General features: G+C 33.8%; 2 protein-coding genes across 6 annotated transcripts in view; both read right to left on the bottom strand.

The window, feature by feature from the left end:
- LOC149572432 (carbon-nitrogen hydrolase family protein) overlaps positions 1-16,346 on the bottom strand; it is a 263,986-nt gene that overhangs the window by 87,544 nt on the left and 160,096 nt on the right. The gene's annotated exons all lie outside the window — the stretch shown is intronic.
- Positions 3,388-8,270, bottom strand: LOC149572434 (uncharacterized). The gene is made up of 6 exons (XM_089812289.1): positions 5,599-8,270; positions 5,228-5,460; positions 4,942-5,094; positions 4,403-4,803; positions 3,850-4,249; positions 3,388-3,488 (listed from the first exon to the last, which is right to left on the bottom strand). Exons 1-6 carry the CDS (start codon positions 5,685-5,687, stop codon positions 3,388-3,390), a joined length of 1,377 nt encoding a protein of 458 aa, XP_089668415.1. The 5' UTR covers positions 5,688-8,270.

Raw genomic sequence — 16,346 nt, 5'->3', positions numbered from 1 at the left:
TTATAAGGTTGTAGCACTAGGTACACCATGTCTCCTACTTCAAACAAATTTTCAACTCTTTTTTGATGTGCATATTGCTTTTGCTAGTTTTGTGCTCTTTGAATATTCTCCTTAAGAGCCTTCATGATATCTTGATTTTCTTGCAGCAAAGCTCCAACACTAGGCATTCTACTATCACTCATCAACAAATCAAGAAAGTTGGGTGCTTCATAACCATACAAGACCATAAATGGTGTCATTTGAATAGAAAGTCGGTAGGTGGTATTATACTAGTACTCACAAAGACATATCCACTTAATCCATCCCTTTTTATGCCCTACAATGTAGTTCCTAAGATATCCCTTCTTGGTTAGATCAGAAAGTGGTGTTGCATGTCGTGAATATCCATAAACTATTCTGCAATAAAAACCACAGTAGTCCAAAATTCCTCTTAGTTGTGTGAGACACTCAAGTATAGGCCACTCAATTATTTTCTTGACCTTGACTAGATCCATGCATATTCCCTATGTGCTAATGATGTGTCCTAAGTACAATAGATCTCTAGAGCCTAACTCACACTTGAATTCTTTGACATGCAAGGTCTCTTTTCCAAGAATACCCAAACACGTATCAAGATGTAGAATATAATCCCTCCACAATTTGTTGTACACAGTAACTAACACAAACTGCCTCAACTATTGTATGTCTAGATGATAAAAATGTTTTTGCTGCTCCTCATGTATTGGCATCAAAACACAATCTATGTCATGAAGCCATGTCATCCGCAATACCATATCAACATCTCTAATGTTTAAAATATAAAAATCTGCATTAAACTCAAACTTATTCAAATGCATGGGCAAATCTGAAATCTTCCTATCGCACCTAAGAGTGTAGCCATTTGTAACCTTTACTCTTATACCCTCAAAGACCTTTGTTTGTATGTTGTGTCTCTCAACCAACCAAGCATCAATAAAGTTATGTGTGGCTCCTATATAAAGCAAGGTAATGATCTTCTGCCCAACTAAAACTCCACGCATCCTAAAATATCCCTCATGTTATATGTTGGTGAGACATGCTTCCTATAGCTGAACTGACTCTTCCCTTTCAGCCCTTTCTTCCTCATGTTCTAATCCTGCTAGCTCAGACCCTTCTTGATCAAATTTTTTATCTAAATTTTTAGGTTCAGAATTCTCATTATATGCCCACATAACACAGTCAATCTTCCCCTTACACCTTAATGGACAATCATGGTTTGCATCATGCGCCCCTTTGTAATAAAAACAAAACTTCTTTCCACTTAAATCATTAATTGTTTCTCTATCTAGGGGTGTTGTTGATTCCCCCTTTGGATCTAACTTTTTTTGAACTGCCCAAATATGATCCTCAATTTGTTTGTGCATCATGTCATGATGAGATAAGGTTGCAATAATCTGATCCTTCTTCACCTTCAACTGTGTCTCCAAGCTATGAGCAACTTCAGTTACACATGAAGGACCCTCAAATTGTTCTTCTTCCTTCATGTTTGAAATCTTTACCAGATCCTTTAATTGATCAAACTCATCAGCTTCATTGTTGTCATCGAATCTAAGTACATTTTTAGATTCATTCTCTATTTGAAATAAGAGTCTTCTAATGTTATCCATCCTCTTTTTGCTTGCTATGTTGAGGAGATTGACCTTTCCTTTAACTTCGTGAAGACGTTGTCTTGCATTGGTAGCAAGCGATTTAGCATTTTTAGCTTTTTGCAACCATTCATCATTCATTTCTTTAAACTTCTTCACCTCTTTAATGCCAAAGTATGTTAAACTCGCTCTTGTATAATTGATATCTTTTAGTTTACCAATAAGTGTAGGGCTACCCTCAATGGATGTCATCATAGTGTTGACATTTTTATTATATGGAGAATGGTGGTGCATAACACAATTGTCCTCAAACAAATCAGTAAATCATGCCATTGTAAAGATTTACCTTCAGCATGTGTAATCAAAATACTAGAGACTGCTCCACTATGTAGAGGATCAACTTTCATATTCACCTTAAGTGGCTCAATCAAATGATGAGGTTTTTGTAACTGCCCATTCCAAAGCAAGCTCCCTGACTACAATGAATCTGAATTAGACACATTATATTGTGTGCTATCGTCCATGCGCACATCAACATCCAAGGTATTGCTGTTATGTCCTTCAATAGATAACTCAACTACATTTTCCTCTAGCTCGCAATCCTGGAGCTCCATGCCAACAACTGAATCTTCAAACTCATTTACCAAGGTCTAATTTGAAGAATTAAACTCATCAGTGCATGAATCTGCATCATACATTGTGTTATTAATACACCTTTCTTGAGTACTACCAAGTGACATCTCAAAGATAGGATTTGACCCTTGTGGATGCAAGGTTTCATAACTGATGTCATAAAAATCAAAAGTATTTATGAAATCTCTATTAATGGTACTGATATCTTGAGTGTCAACACCCATGGTCACTTCCATAACCTCTTGTGAAACCTCTTGTAAAACTGGTGTAGATAATGGATGCAAGGTTTCATAACTGATGTCATAAAAACAGTGTAACGAGACTCAGACTCGGCTCGAACTCCGCAAGGGTAACTTGACTCGTGACCCGGCTTGGTGGTGACTCGGCGATGACTCGGCAAAGTGAAAAAACCTCGAAATTTTTAGATTTTTTAAAATTTAAAGAACATTCCATGCACCCATTATTGAATAAAGCGTAAAGACACAATAACATCATTAAATAGAAGATAATTTGATCATAATGCACATGCCACATACTTAAAGTTAAAAACTTAAAACTTAAAAGTCAAACATCGATTACATATGTACAATACTACAAACTACAAAGTTACAAACTTACAAAGGTAAATTGCTAAAAGTAAATACTATATTACTAGTAATTAAAGTCAAACTAAGATAAATCCATGCAAACCATCAAAATGTATATGTATTATCATTATGCATTATGAAATCCAACACATCAAGATTCAATAGTCATCATCAAATTCAAATGTTCCAAATGTTGATCATATATTAAGTTACTGTTAAACTGTTAAACAAAAAGTTAAAACAAGACTATAAGTCTACAACTATGGCTCCTAGTCGGAGTCCTCATCATCATCCTCATCCTCATCCTCATCATCATCGTCATCCTCATCCTCATCCCCAACCTCAGCCTCAACCTTAGGCTCAGGCTCAGTATAATCTACAAAATGCCTCTTAGTAAGGCGTCTAAGGTAGGTCCTGGATGTCTCAGTAGCCGTAGCATCAGCTCGTGAGGTGCCTCTAGGATCAATTGTACTCTCTGCCTCTAGCTCTACCAATGTCTGTGAGGTGCCACTAGGAACAAGTGGAGCTCTGTGGTCCTCTGCTGCCATAGCCACAGCCTCAGCCTAGCCCTCTCTATTTGCCTGGTCAAGCCACTGTAGGTCCTCATCCTCAAAAACAGGATCAGTAGCCTCAGTGATCCAATTAGACTCTGGATCAACCTCCTCTAGAGTAATCAGAGAGGTGTCACTATCCAAAATCTCCCTGATCCTAATGCGCAGGTTGTAGTGCACAAAGGCTAGACTATTCATTTTTTGCATAGACAACCTGTTACGCCTCTTCGAGTGGATGTGCTTGAACATGCTCCAGTTGCGCTCACATCCAGAAGCGCTACTTGGCTGTCTCAAAATGCGGATGGCGATTTGCTGAAGGTTTTTGGTTGAAGACCCAAACATTTGCCACCATCTATATGAATTTTGAAAAAAGGAAAACAAAAAAATATTAGTCCCAATTCAAAATTTGAACTGTAAGTTTAAAGCTAGAAATTTATAAACTAGATTGTATAAGGCTTAAGCTGCAATCTTTACCTGGCTGCAATTTTGTACGACCACCTTTGCAAATTTGACTTGAAAAAATGGGCCCTGATGCATTATTATAGGCATCCATCTCAAGCAATATATCTGTGGGATTAGGGGACATCTTCAATACCACTGTGTATAGGCCACTAAGAACCTTGTCATCTACCTTGAAATCATCAAGGAAACGGTATGCCAGATTGAGGTAATAGGCTGCTACGTGGATGGGCTTATGAAGCTGATTTTGCCATCTCCTATCAATTATGTCCCAAATAGGGCCATAGTTTTCCTCAACTCCTACATATGTGGCCTTAATAGTCTCCTTGACCCTATCCATGCCCTCATAAATGTAGTCCATAAAGGGCTTCTCGCCATCAGCAACTCGTAGGAGGGCTACAAGGGGCTCGGTGATCTACAAAACAATTAAACAAAAAAAAATTTAGTGAATGATGAAACTTTGCAAAGTTGCACAATGAAAATAAAACAAAAATATGTATGAGACAAATTAATTAATAAAATTTTAAGACTTAAGCTTTTAAAATTTAAAATTTAAATTTTAAATTACCTCCACAATCTTCGAACATGGCTCCCAAAAATCATCATCATCATAAATGCATTTTGTTGCATCTATCCTTGTAGGGCTGCTCGCAAAGGAGGAGGAACTCCATTCTGGACCAACAAACATGCACCTCAACTCTAACCTTGAATTCAGCAAGGATTTTAGTGTGATAAAGTTAGAGGCAAATCTTGTGATACCAGGACGAGCCAACTCCTTTCCCTTCGTGTATTTCCTCATAGTGCTGAGGACCAAGGCATGATTATAGATGAACTTACAAAGATTTTTGGCCTTGGTAACATGTGATTTCACCCATACAAGCTTGTCAATATCCTCTAACATGAGGTCGATGCAATGGGCCACACATGGAGTCCAAAAGATTTTTGGGTGTCTCTCCATCAATAGTTTTCCTACAGCAATTTTAAATTAGTTAGTAAACAATGAAAAATTTTGATGTATTAAAAAACTTTTAATTTTCAAAATTTAATGAAAAACTAAAACAATTTTTTTAGAAGTAGAACTTAGAAAGTTAGAAGTTCAAATTTTACCTGCAGCAACATAATTAGCTGCATTATCTATCACCACTTGGACAACATTGTCTTCTCCCACCTCCCTTATGACCTCCTCAATAGTCTCACATAAGAATTTTGCATTTTTCACACATGAGGAAGCATCTATGGACCTCAAAAACATGGTGGATCCTGAAAGTGAAAATTAAACATAATAATCATCATTCAAGAATCAAGAATCAATACTCAATAAAACAAAATTTTCGTTATTCAATTAAGTATACATTAAATTTTAGACTTCAAGAAGTAGAGCATGATGAATTACCTCCGCTAGAAACAAGAAAATTTAAGAGGGTTCTGGACCTCCTATCTGTCCATCCATCTGTCATGATGGTACACCCCTTTTGGCTCCAAATCTTTTTGTGGTCCTCCAACTCAAATTTCATCTCCTCAACCATATCTAGCAAGAGGGGGCCACTCAACTCATCTTCAGTGGAGGCTTTGAACCCCGCACCACAAATGGAAACTGCATCAATCATCCCCTGCCAATAAGGAGTCCTATTACATTTATAAAAACATTTTAATTAGCATATTTCAAATTTTCAACATCAAGTTAAAAGTATAAAATTGAATATAAATTTTAAAACTTAAAATGTAAAACAATCAAATATAAATGAAGTTGAAAACTTGAAGTACCTGGCTGCTATAAATGGAATGTCGCAGAAAAACCAAAACTTGCAAATTGCTCTTACTCCATCTTCATCTATCTCCCTATTCCAGCCCATGCCCTCAAGTGAGGGTTGTGCACCAGGAGTGGTACACGGTACAAAAAAGTTGTCCAACTTACTAGATTTTTTGACTCTAGGATGAAGAAGAGCAGCACTACTAGAAGGGGCAGCAGCAGTAGCATCACTAGAAGTGCAAGGAATAGATGTAGAAGAAGCACGAGCAACAAAAGCACTAGGACGATAGGGGGACGGGAAGAACCTTCTCCAACACAGCCTACTGACTCAGAAACATTTGCAGATGAGCGTGGAAGGGAACTAGAACCAATCAAAGCTAACTCTTCTAATTGTTTTTTTTTTAATTCTTTTTCTTGTTCATATTTTTCCAAGGCTACATAACAAAAACGTTGAGCCTCAACAGATGTAGCTCCACAAGGCTCAATATAATGCCCACGTAAGCCAGCAATATGGTATTTTAATCTATTTATCCCCCCACTATTAATGGTTTTGCAAAATAGCCATTTTGTTTGAGTTCTCTTTCTACCCGGAAATTATATGGTGAACTTCCAACACTCATCTTTTTTGTTGCCTTTACAGAGCTTGGGTTTTTTACCTCCAGAAGCCATTATGACTTAATTAAGGAACAATGTAAAGGTTGCTGCAATAAGACATTTTATACCAAATATTACCATTTCAGCATTGCATTTTATGAAGATCTAAAGTTTTAAAAAAACTCATAAACAAACAAAAAAAATTCATGCAAAAAACCCATAAGCATCGACAAAAAAATCATCAAAATCTAAACAATCAAGTCTTACCTCTTTCAAATGCTTTGGGAAGTGTTGAGAAGAACTCCTATAAACTCCTTGATGATCTAAATGCAAGCTCCAATGTCACAAATGCAAACTTTTCTCCTCCTCTTTTCATGTGGTTGCAAAAAAAGAAACCTCTATTTCTCTTCTACCTCTCTCTCTCTTTCTTCTTTTCACTATAGACTGTTATGGGAGCCTTTTTAGGGTTATATGAGTGAGATATATAGAAAAAAAACATTAAAAAAACATGTAAAAAATTATATTTTCAAGGCTTGGTTTCATGCCTGTCGCAGTCGAGTCAAGCAGGCCGGGTCACGCGAGTCACTCCTCGTGACTCGCCGCTCGTGAGTCACGAGTCATTGTGACTCGGTGAGGTCAGCGCGGCTCGCTGACTCGCCTGACTCGCGTGACTCGCCGCGAGTCACGTTACCCTGCATAAAAATCAAAAGTATTTATGAAATCTCTATTAATGGTACCGATATCTTGAGTGTCAACACCCACAGTCACTTCCATAACCTCTTGTAAAACCTCTTGTAAGGATGATGTAGATAAATCGTGTCGGTTGGGTACCTTGGAAGCCTCTTGGGACAAACTGTACTTCCTACTACTCTGATCTATGTAAATTGCGGAAATTGGATGAACTCCCATACTTCTTAGCTTTTACTTCTCCTCCCAATGAGAGCCTCCTAGCAGTTGTCCCTTGTAATACACTTACCATCTTCATGGCAAAGGCGACATAAAACATCTTATAGTCTTTGGTGTTGTGAAAATGAAGCTGTGGATAGCACTCATGCACCAAACATTGCCCCGGCCCATTGCCAATCACTCCTAAGGTCTTAAGTCCGAGATTTTCATATAGTCTCACAATCAGATAGAAAAGATAGGATCCCATATAGAATTGCTTTTGATTTTGCACTATCCTAAGTTGTAACTCTAGATTTTCACTTATGATTCTAGCCCAATCAAATTTTCTCTTTCCATTTTCAATTTCATCAATAAAGTAGTACATCAAGTTCTCGAATTGCATACCTTAAGCCACACCCATGATTCAGTTGAGAAGCACAATTAGATTGTTGTACTCCAGTTTGAAATTTGACTTGGTGAGCTTTGACAACTTGGTGACTCCCTTCTCGCCTTCGTTTAACCAATTCTTCTTTAGATTAATGAAGTAGCCCTCCTAGTTACCCTAAAAGAACTTGGTTGTTTGATCTATTGTTACCACCATCATGCCTCTATGCTAGGGAATATTGAATACTTCTTCGACCACTTGTCCACTGATGTTAGCCAACACTCTCTTTCCTTCATCAAAAATGATGTACTTGGTCATAATATCAAATCGAGATGCACACTCAATTGCCAATTCTAGATAAGGTAGGAGGAAAAGACGTCGTATGCACAATTCTGCTCTCCTAGATCTTCTTCACCATGGGGGATTGTCCTTCAACTGTACCATGTTTACTATGCGGATATTGGTGTCACTTATTCACCTCACTTTTGAAAAGAAGGTGGTCTTAGGCATCATGTCTTCCTTGCCTTTTTTGGTACTCATTCCCTTTGAGTTTTTACTTGCACTAACATCTACCATCATAAACACTTATTTTTGCCCTTTCATTCTAAATGATATGGACTACACTTATCAATTTCCAAACTTCTTTCTATCAATAGAATCTAGCTTATTTCTGCCTCTCCAAATTCTATCTCTACACTTATCAATCTAAAAACTTCAATCCTAGGGGTGAGACTACCACTTATTTCTGCCTCTCCAAGTGTCCTATCATGAAATCTACACTTACATCTCCCAACTTCAACCTATCAATGGAAATAATAAAGTGGTGGTTGAGAAGTGCAAAAAGAAGATAAGGGAAACGAACCAAGCAAAAACAAGGAATAAAATCCGCCTTTAAAACCAATCTTCACCTCTAAAAATGAATAGAATTTTACCTTAAATCTTTCTTTACCAATAATCGGGTCCCTTTAAGTTCAAATCTAATCTCCGAAATTTCAGTCCCTCTCCAAAATATGATGCCTAGCAAAAATCAGAATTCACCAACGTTGCAAAAATTTGTTCTTCCCATTGAATTTTGACCTCCTTGCCAAAATCACCCAATTTGAAGAAAATTGCTGCCCTAGGGCAGGAAAATCTGCTCCAAGTCAGAATTTTGATTCTCTAAATTCGCCCAAAATTGCCAAAATTTAGACCTTAAATCACATTGCCTCTTTGCCAAATAAAATCACCAAAGTTGGAAGGAGAAATCGATCCCAAGGATGGAGAAATCAGACCCCAAAAACGCTGCCAATCTTGCAAAAATCAGACATTTTCACAAAAAAATCGACCTAGGGCAGAAATCACCCAACTTGAAAAAAAATTCGAAATTGCTCCTCCAAATTGCCCTAGGGCAAAAATCGCCCAACCAAGGAGGAAAATCACTGCCAAGCAATGGAAAATCAGACCCCAAAAAATCTCCATAGTTGGAAATCCGCCCAACTTGAAGAAAATCACACATCCAAAGAGGAGAGAAGGAATGAGGAAATAAAAGGGGGGAAGCCCCTCTTATACCAAACTTTTTACCTCCCCAAGTGGGCCGACCTGCTTGGAGGGAAAACAAAATTAAGTTAGTCCTTCAATTAATAACCCAAATTTAAATGCAACATAACAATTACTTAGCCCTATACTGAAATTGGCCCATTTAATTGCCAGCTTTGATAAAAAATTGCAACAATAGAAACAAGGTAAGCCTGAGGTGCCAAAATTTTCATTTAGCAACGTATTGGCAATTAAAATATCATTAAAATCGAGTCTAGCAAGCCAAAATAAATTTTTAATTCCAAATTACCAATTTTTTTTAATATTTCTAAAATCCTTTAGGCAAAATTTTAACCAAATTAATGAGATTTTGCAATACAATCCAATTTCAATTTTGCACTACAATTTCAATTTTTAACAAAATTAATCCTTATCTTGACACTCGAAATTCAAGCTCTAAATCCAATTTCACTATCAAAATTTCTTTTCACCGAAAAAATTTAAGATTTTTCATAATGACTAAATCTAAAATTCATTTTGAAAATGCTCAAGCTTATACAATTATATCAAATTTTCAAATATCCATCTAGCTCCAACATTTGCAATTTTATCTTGCCAAATGTTATTTTAACCATCGAAAAAATGTTGTTTTATTTGTTTGGCCTAAGGATAAAATTATATGTTTTGAAAAGTCAAGTTTCGCACCGGGTGCAAACAAATCAAATCCCTCCTAGAGACCAAGACGTCCAAGGTGTAAAATTGCCAATTCAAAAACCTTTGGACAACTCCAAAATTTCGCTATGGCAACCGAAAAAATTCCAAAAAATCTACAAAAATGGCCATGGTTTGCCCGAAAAAGGGGGTCCCCAAAGTTTTGGTGCAATGGTGTCAAAACCTCACAACAAGATAAAGGTGTGTCCACTCAGTAGAAAGGATAAAACATTTGAGGAGGGTTCCAAAAAGATAATATATCACTATTGTGGGGAGTTTGGTCATATGCAAAGAATCCGTAGACAGCAATTGGCCTATCAAAAGACCAACCAAGGAGAGCCTCAGCAACAGGCTCATGTGGCAGAGCAATTTGAGGAGGAATCAACCTTTTATGCATTTTGATTTGAATATATATTGCCTAGATAGTTAATATCTAAATGACCATTAAGGTAGGGTAATATTGTATTTAATATTAGTGATCATTTAGAAATTTTAGATATTTAGATATTTAGTATATTAGACAAGTTTTAATTTTTAGTTAGTTTCTAAACAATATGAAAAATTTCTTGTTATCATTGTTTTAGAAAGTTTTCATATCATTTCCAATTATTCTCTTTATAAGGAGACTTCGTCTCCATATTGTAATTAATCTTTTATAAATATACATTTTCATAACATGCCCTAAGTAAGGTTGCATGTTAATTACATTTATAAATATATTTCTTGGCCAACAACGTTGAGGGGCACATCTTTTGGTGAAAAGGTGTGTATTGTAAGGTATAAATAAAGGTTTACTTTAGGGTTAGAAGCAAGAATATCTACCGAGTGTAATGCCCACCTGTACTTTGATTTTATGTTTTGATTGCCAAATTCTTTTAGGCCAATTTTATGTATTGATTACTTTTAGAGATTCTGGATTTATAGTTTTATGATATTATTTCATGACTTGGATTAGTGATATATCAATGATGATTACTTGGTTGACTATATTTCACGTGTTATTCAATGATTGTGGTTACTAATGCATTAATGATGCTTTAATGATTTGTAGTTAATGAATGAGATTTCTTTCATAGTGATGTGAGATGATGTTGTTAATAATGACTATTTCATATTCATAATGATGCATTGTTATACCTGAGTATTTGATATTTGACTTGTGATTATTATGATACTTACCTCATACTTGCATGTGTATGGTGCACATGTTTATTTTTTATTTCTGTCTGACGTGTTTGATGTGGTTAAGGGAGGGAATCGTAGTCACCTGCTAGTCGAGATCTACATGATGTACCACTCCTTGCCATTGCTTGTTTAGTTTAGATATATTTATATACATGTACAAGCTCGTCTTTTTATGCAGAATATAAGTACTAGGCATCGACTTCCCTGAACTGTCAGGATAAGCGTGCCCTATCACAATAACTCAATGGTAAGAATGAGGAGATAATGTTCAAACCCAATCACAGCCATAGCTTAATTACTAGTCTTCAGAAAGAGGACATGTATTTGACTCTCCACCCTTTTTAAACCTGTGAGTTTATCTCTGTCTATGTTGTTTGATTTTGAGCTTTGGTCTGCTTTGGTAATGTTGCTTTTATGTGGATTTCGCTATGTGATTTATTTGGTAAATGATTTAACTATAATATTTTGGTTAATCATATAATATTGAGAATTATTAAATATTATTTGATAAAAAAGAAGATATTAAAGCATGAGAATATTTAATTAATTAAAAAAACTAATTAAATATGTGTTTAAATTTAAAAATCTAAATTTAGAAAATTGGTTAAAAAGAAATTAAAATATGATGATAATTAATTAATTATAAATTATTTAAATATGGACTTTAACTTAAAAGATTTAATTTAAAAGTCTAATTTAAGAAGTTGGACAAAAAAGGAATTAAAATATTAAAATATTAAAGATCTTATATTGTTTTATTATAATTATTTATTCAATAATAATTAAATTAGAGTTGTATTTAAACAATGAGCTTTGATTATTATTATTAATTTATGCTTTAACTAGTACTTGCATTAATTAATAAACTGGAAGAAAAGAGAATATAAAAGAATATTTTAATTAAAAAGTTCTTTAAGTGTGCATGAAAGAATTAAATAATAAAAGTTTATTTTAAGGAGAGGCCTTTGCATGTTCAAAAACTAGAAACCCTAGGTAGAGTTAAACTCTTTATTAAAAGATTCGATCTCATTTCTACACAGGTTTTGGGGAGCAAAATTCGAAATTGGATCAAAAAAACTATTGAAAGTTTCAGAGGGTCAAGATTTGTATGCATTCACAGATTGTCTCAAATTTTAGCTATGGTTTTGAAGTAGGGTTTGAAAACCCATTGTATAATTTTATTGAAAGATCTGTCTACTTTGTGTCTTTCTAAGTGTTTGCATATTGCTTATTAATTTATTGTATTGATTGTTGAATAAGGAATTATGTTATAGATTTTGAAAAGGAAAACTTATTAATCAAAAAAACTTGACTGAGAAAAATTGTGAAAAAACTATAGAAAATTATTATGATTGTGTTCTTTTAAAACCCTTTTAAATAATATGGGGAATATTTGATTATGAAAATTTGAAAAAAACTAATAAATTGAACAGTTAGCGTTTCAACTTTAAATTTGTCATTAGAACCATGAGATTATTATGAATTTTCTAAATATAGATAAATATTATTCTTCTATGTAAAATAATTTAATCGCAAAATTTATTGGAAAAAGAAAAAGATTAATTGAGAGGAAAGCATGTTTTAACTAAACTTATGCATGCATGTGAAAACAAATACACTAAAAATAAAAATTAAGTATAGTATGGTTGCATATAAAAACAATTATGCTAAAAATAGAAACTAAATATAATATGGTTGCATGTGAAAACAATTATGCTAAAAAAATAGAAAGCTAAGTATAGTAGGGTTACATGCATATGAAAGCAATTATGCTAAAAATTGAAGCTAACAATAGTATGGTTACATGCATGTGAAAACAATTATGCTAAAAATAGAAAGCTAAGTATAGTAGGGTTCCATGCATGTGAAAACAATTATGCTAAAAATAGAACGCTAAGTATAGTAGGGTTGCATGTGAAAAAATATGTTAAAAATAGAAAACTATGTATAGTATGGTTGCATGATTCGAAAGATCAAAGACATGCGAAAACACTAATTGCATGTGTATTTTAATTTTATATAGTTTAATTTTCAAATTTATTTATTTAAAATAATAATAATAATTTATTAATTTCTAAAATGAAATAAATATTATCCATTTAGTTATAAAGAGAATGTTTGTATTAGTGATTATTTAAGTTTAATTAAACTCTTAGTTGCATATAAATGATTTTATAATTATTAATGCAATAGGGAAGATAATAAATAAATATTTATAATTTTATTATATTATAAAAAAAATTGTGGTAGAGTTCACTTTGTAACCATGTAATCAATAACTATTTGACTTTATGAGAGAAATTATAAATAATTAAATTAAATTTATAATTTTATCTCTATTTGCATTATGAATTAAAGGAAAATTAAATGTTAATATTGGACTAAAATAAAACTCAAATTAATATTTTAGAAATAAAACTGATATTAGTATTTAATTTAATAATATACATTTATGTTATTAATTAAATCATTTATGATTTAAGATAATTTAAATTAATAACATGATAATATTGCATAATATTTTATATGCAAAGAGATTGGATATTTAAATACTTATTGATCTAAATAAGTATAGCAGCATAACAATTTATATTAAAATATATTCTTACCTTATTTCTAAATGCATCCTTATGACCCAAATTATAAGAGAAATTGATGGAATTAAATCATGTGGCTAAAAACCATGTGTTTTCTAATATTCTATCTATAGTCTTCTGATGTTTATTTTCATGATGGTTTTTCTTTGTGGGTTGTTTAGTTGGCCGAGTTAGGATGTGAACTAGAGGCGTTTTTTAAATTTCTTTTATGATTATTTGACAAGATGTCATGATGAACTTTATGATTTGAATTAAGATTTATGTTTTATGAGCTTTATGCTATTGAGCAATGAAAACTTGGGTTTTGAGAACCAATGTTATTTTTGAGTTGTCTATTAAGAAACCAAATTCAATCAATATTACTCTTGTGGTATGGGACACTATTGTGGTTTGTGATTTTTTGGAGGTTGTCTAGATACATATCCTTGGGAGTGGCGTACAGTAGGGGTCCGGGACCCAAAGTGGTCAGTCCCAAGGTAACCTATTGTAAGTTATGTAATAATCTAGTAATTAATATTTTGGGGAAACACACTAAAAAGATAAGTTAGAGATATTTGCCCTGCCCATGCCTTGAGTGCTTGTATAGACTAAGGATGAGAATGGAATGACAGTATGACTGGTTTGCCTCGTCCTATTAAAAGGGTTTTCTGGTTCCGCATGTATCACGTTGAGGGTTCGGGGTTCAGATTAACCAATCCAAGGTAACTCAACACTTAAGGATCCATGATCTATTGAGAGATTGATCCAGGGTAACTCAAGTAGTTTGACCATATGATGACACTCCCTAGAATGTAGCCTGAGTCTTCTCTATATTTTTTTTTGTATTTGCCTCTGGTGGTGTTGTTATTGGTGGTGTACTTCTTGTTGGATGTATTTAATTTTGGTTATTTACTTTCATTGATGGTGATTGGTGATTTATGGTTGATGTACTTTTGGCATGTGGCCTTTGTCTTGAGGCGGACATCTTTCATTGACTTTATCTTATGATTTTGGTGATTTGATCTATTCTTGGTATATGTATAATATTGGTATTGGATTGAGTGTTCTTCCTTTTGGAGTATTTTATCTTCTTGATTAGTAAGTGTTACCTTTGAGGTAGTTTTGGCTATCAAGATTCGTTGCCTAGGATTATTTTATTATTTAATTAGTTGTGTGTGGACCGTACATTATCTCTCCTGCATGGTGGGAGTGGGAGCCTGATTAGGTGACCACATGGTCGAGAGGTAGTGTATTCTTACCATTTGGGCCCCCATCAAATTGACAGATGTTGAATGCTCCTTCATACAATGGTACCATTATCATTCTTCCTCTTATCTTGAAGACTTCTATTCATTTGATGTATCTATATATCATGTGTTTTGAGAACCTATGGGATATTGTATTGTATATTGATGTACTTATATCTATTTTCACATACACCGTGACATGTGTAGTGGATGTTATTCATTAGATGTGCTTTCATACTATTAGTTGTACTTATGCATTTGCTTATATGACTATGTATGTGTTTATTCATTTTATGATTATGGACAATGTAATTGAGACTTAAACTCATTAATAAAACTTTCTTAAATGTGACTCAATGTGAAGAACCCATGAGGAATTGAAACTGAATTTGTAATTGATTACGTATTCTTGATGTGTATGTATATATTGCTTTCGCATTATTGTTACTTTGATGTTGTCTGAACTTTATAAAAAAATTGTTCAGTAAGCTTTTTAATATATTAGGTTTATTTCTTTTGGGTTCCCGAGCAGGGCATTACACTAAGGATCTTTCCAATCTATAAGAGCAGATTTTATGAGTAAAATTCAGAAATTTCTGAAGCAAATATATTTTGCACATTGACAAGGTATTATTGAAGAACATGGCATAAATTTAAGTGAAAATATATTGTAGTTTCATGAACAATTATCAAGGATTATAGCACAGATTCCTGGGAAGATATAGACGGATTTATGAGCAATAATTGAAGAGCATATTACAGATCTATGTAAAGATATGTTGCTGACTTAAGAGCAGAGACTTGAGGAAGATCTTGGTGAGACACTGGGCAGATTTTTGAAGCTGATTTAGGGCAGGTCCAAAAAGAAGCCACAAATTAATTGTTATATTTTATTTTCAAAGGTTGGTGCCTTCCATTCTATAAGATCGAAAGGTTGGCGGTTCTCTGTAATGTCCCCTATTTTGAGAAGTTGGCAAGAAGTCAGTGAGGTCAGTCCATCATTGTGATCCTCGCGGCTTGGTAGGATATTTAGAGGATCTATGGTAATTGACTTACTATTTTTAGCAAGTCAGTGGTGGCAGTTTCCATTTCTGGCAAGCACCTAGACACTATATCCAATTGGTGATGATATTGACACTTTCAGTGGTATATATTGAGTTATATAAAATTTGAATTGATTTTGAGTGCCTAGTGAGGGTATTAATCATTAATTCACATGGAATATTCAATATATTATAGGTCTTAAAAGTATTAAAAAAATATACTTTTAAGTAAAAGGTGTGTTGAGGAAGCCTTTGAGTGAAAATTGTCTTCATGAAGGCTTTAGCTCGTAAGTTATTTATTATTCATTCAAAGTTATTAAATGAAAGCTTCTAACTGAAAAGTGTATTGATGAAGGCTCTATAGTGAGAAAAGTGAGAGAGAAGCTACTTGCTTTGGCATCTTGAAGAAGACATATTTAGTTATTATAAAAACAATGCTTTGTGAGAAAGCAATTCATTCATGATGCTTATGTTTTGATGAGATTGGGTGATGAGGGTTTGAGACTATTTCTTCAAGCTGAGATGTTTTCTCTCTTGAAATTATTATACTTTGAGCCAATGATTTATATTTGTGAATTGTGTTCTTGTGTGTTAGGTTGAATTTCCTTGAGCTGGGCATCA

The sequence above is a fragment of the Cupressus sempervirens genome, chromosome 2 (assembly GCF_028749045.1).
Source record: "Cupressus sempervirens isolate cs-2001-9-10 chromosome 2, ASM2874904v1, whole genome shotgun sequence".
NCBI classification, from domain to species: Eukaryota; Viridiplantae; Streptophyta; class Pinopsida; order Cupressales; family Cupressaceae; genus Cupressus; species Cupressus sempervirens.
This window is presented reverse-complemented; position numbering and strand designations above follow the sequence as displayed.

Bases quoted from the DNA above. Each gene is read 5' to 3' on its own strand.
- LOC149572434 (XM_089812289.1), bottom strand. From the start codon at position 5,687: ATGGGCTGGAATAGGGAGATAGATGAAGATGGAGTAAGAGCAATTTGC. The intron at 5,095-5,227 runs GTAATTCATCAT...TTTCACTTTCAG, and splicing joins TTTTCTTGTTTCTAGCGGAG to GATCCACCATGTTTTTGAGG. The intron at 3,489-3,849 runs GTAAAGATTGCA...TGATTACTCTAG, and splicing joins TCGTACAAAATTGCAGCCAG to AGGAGGTTGATCCAGAGTCT.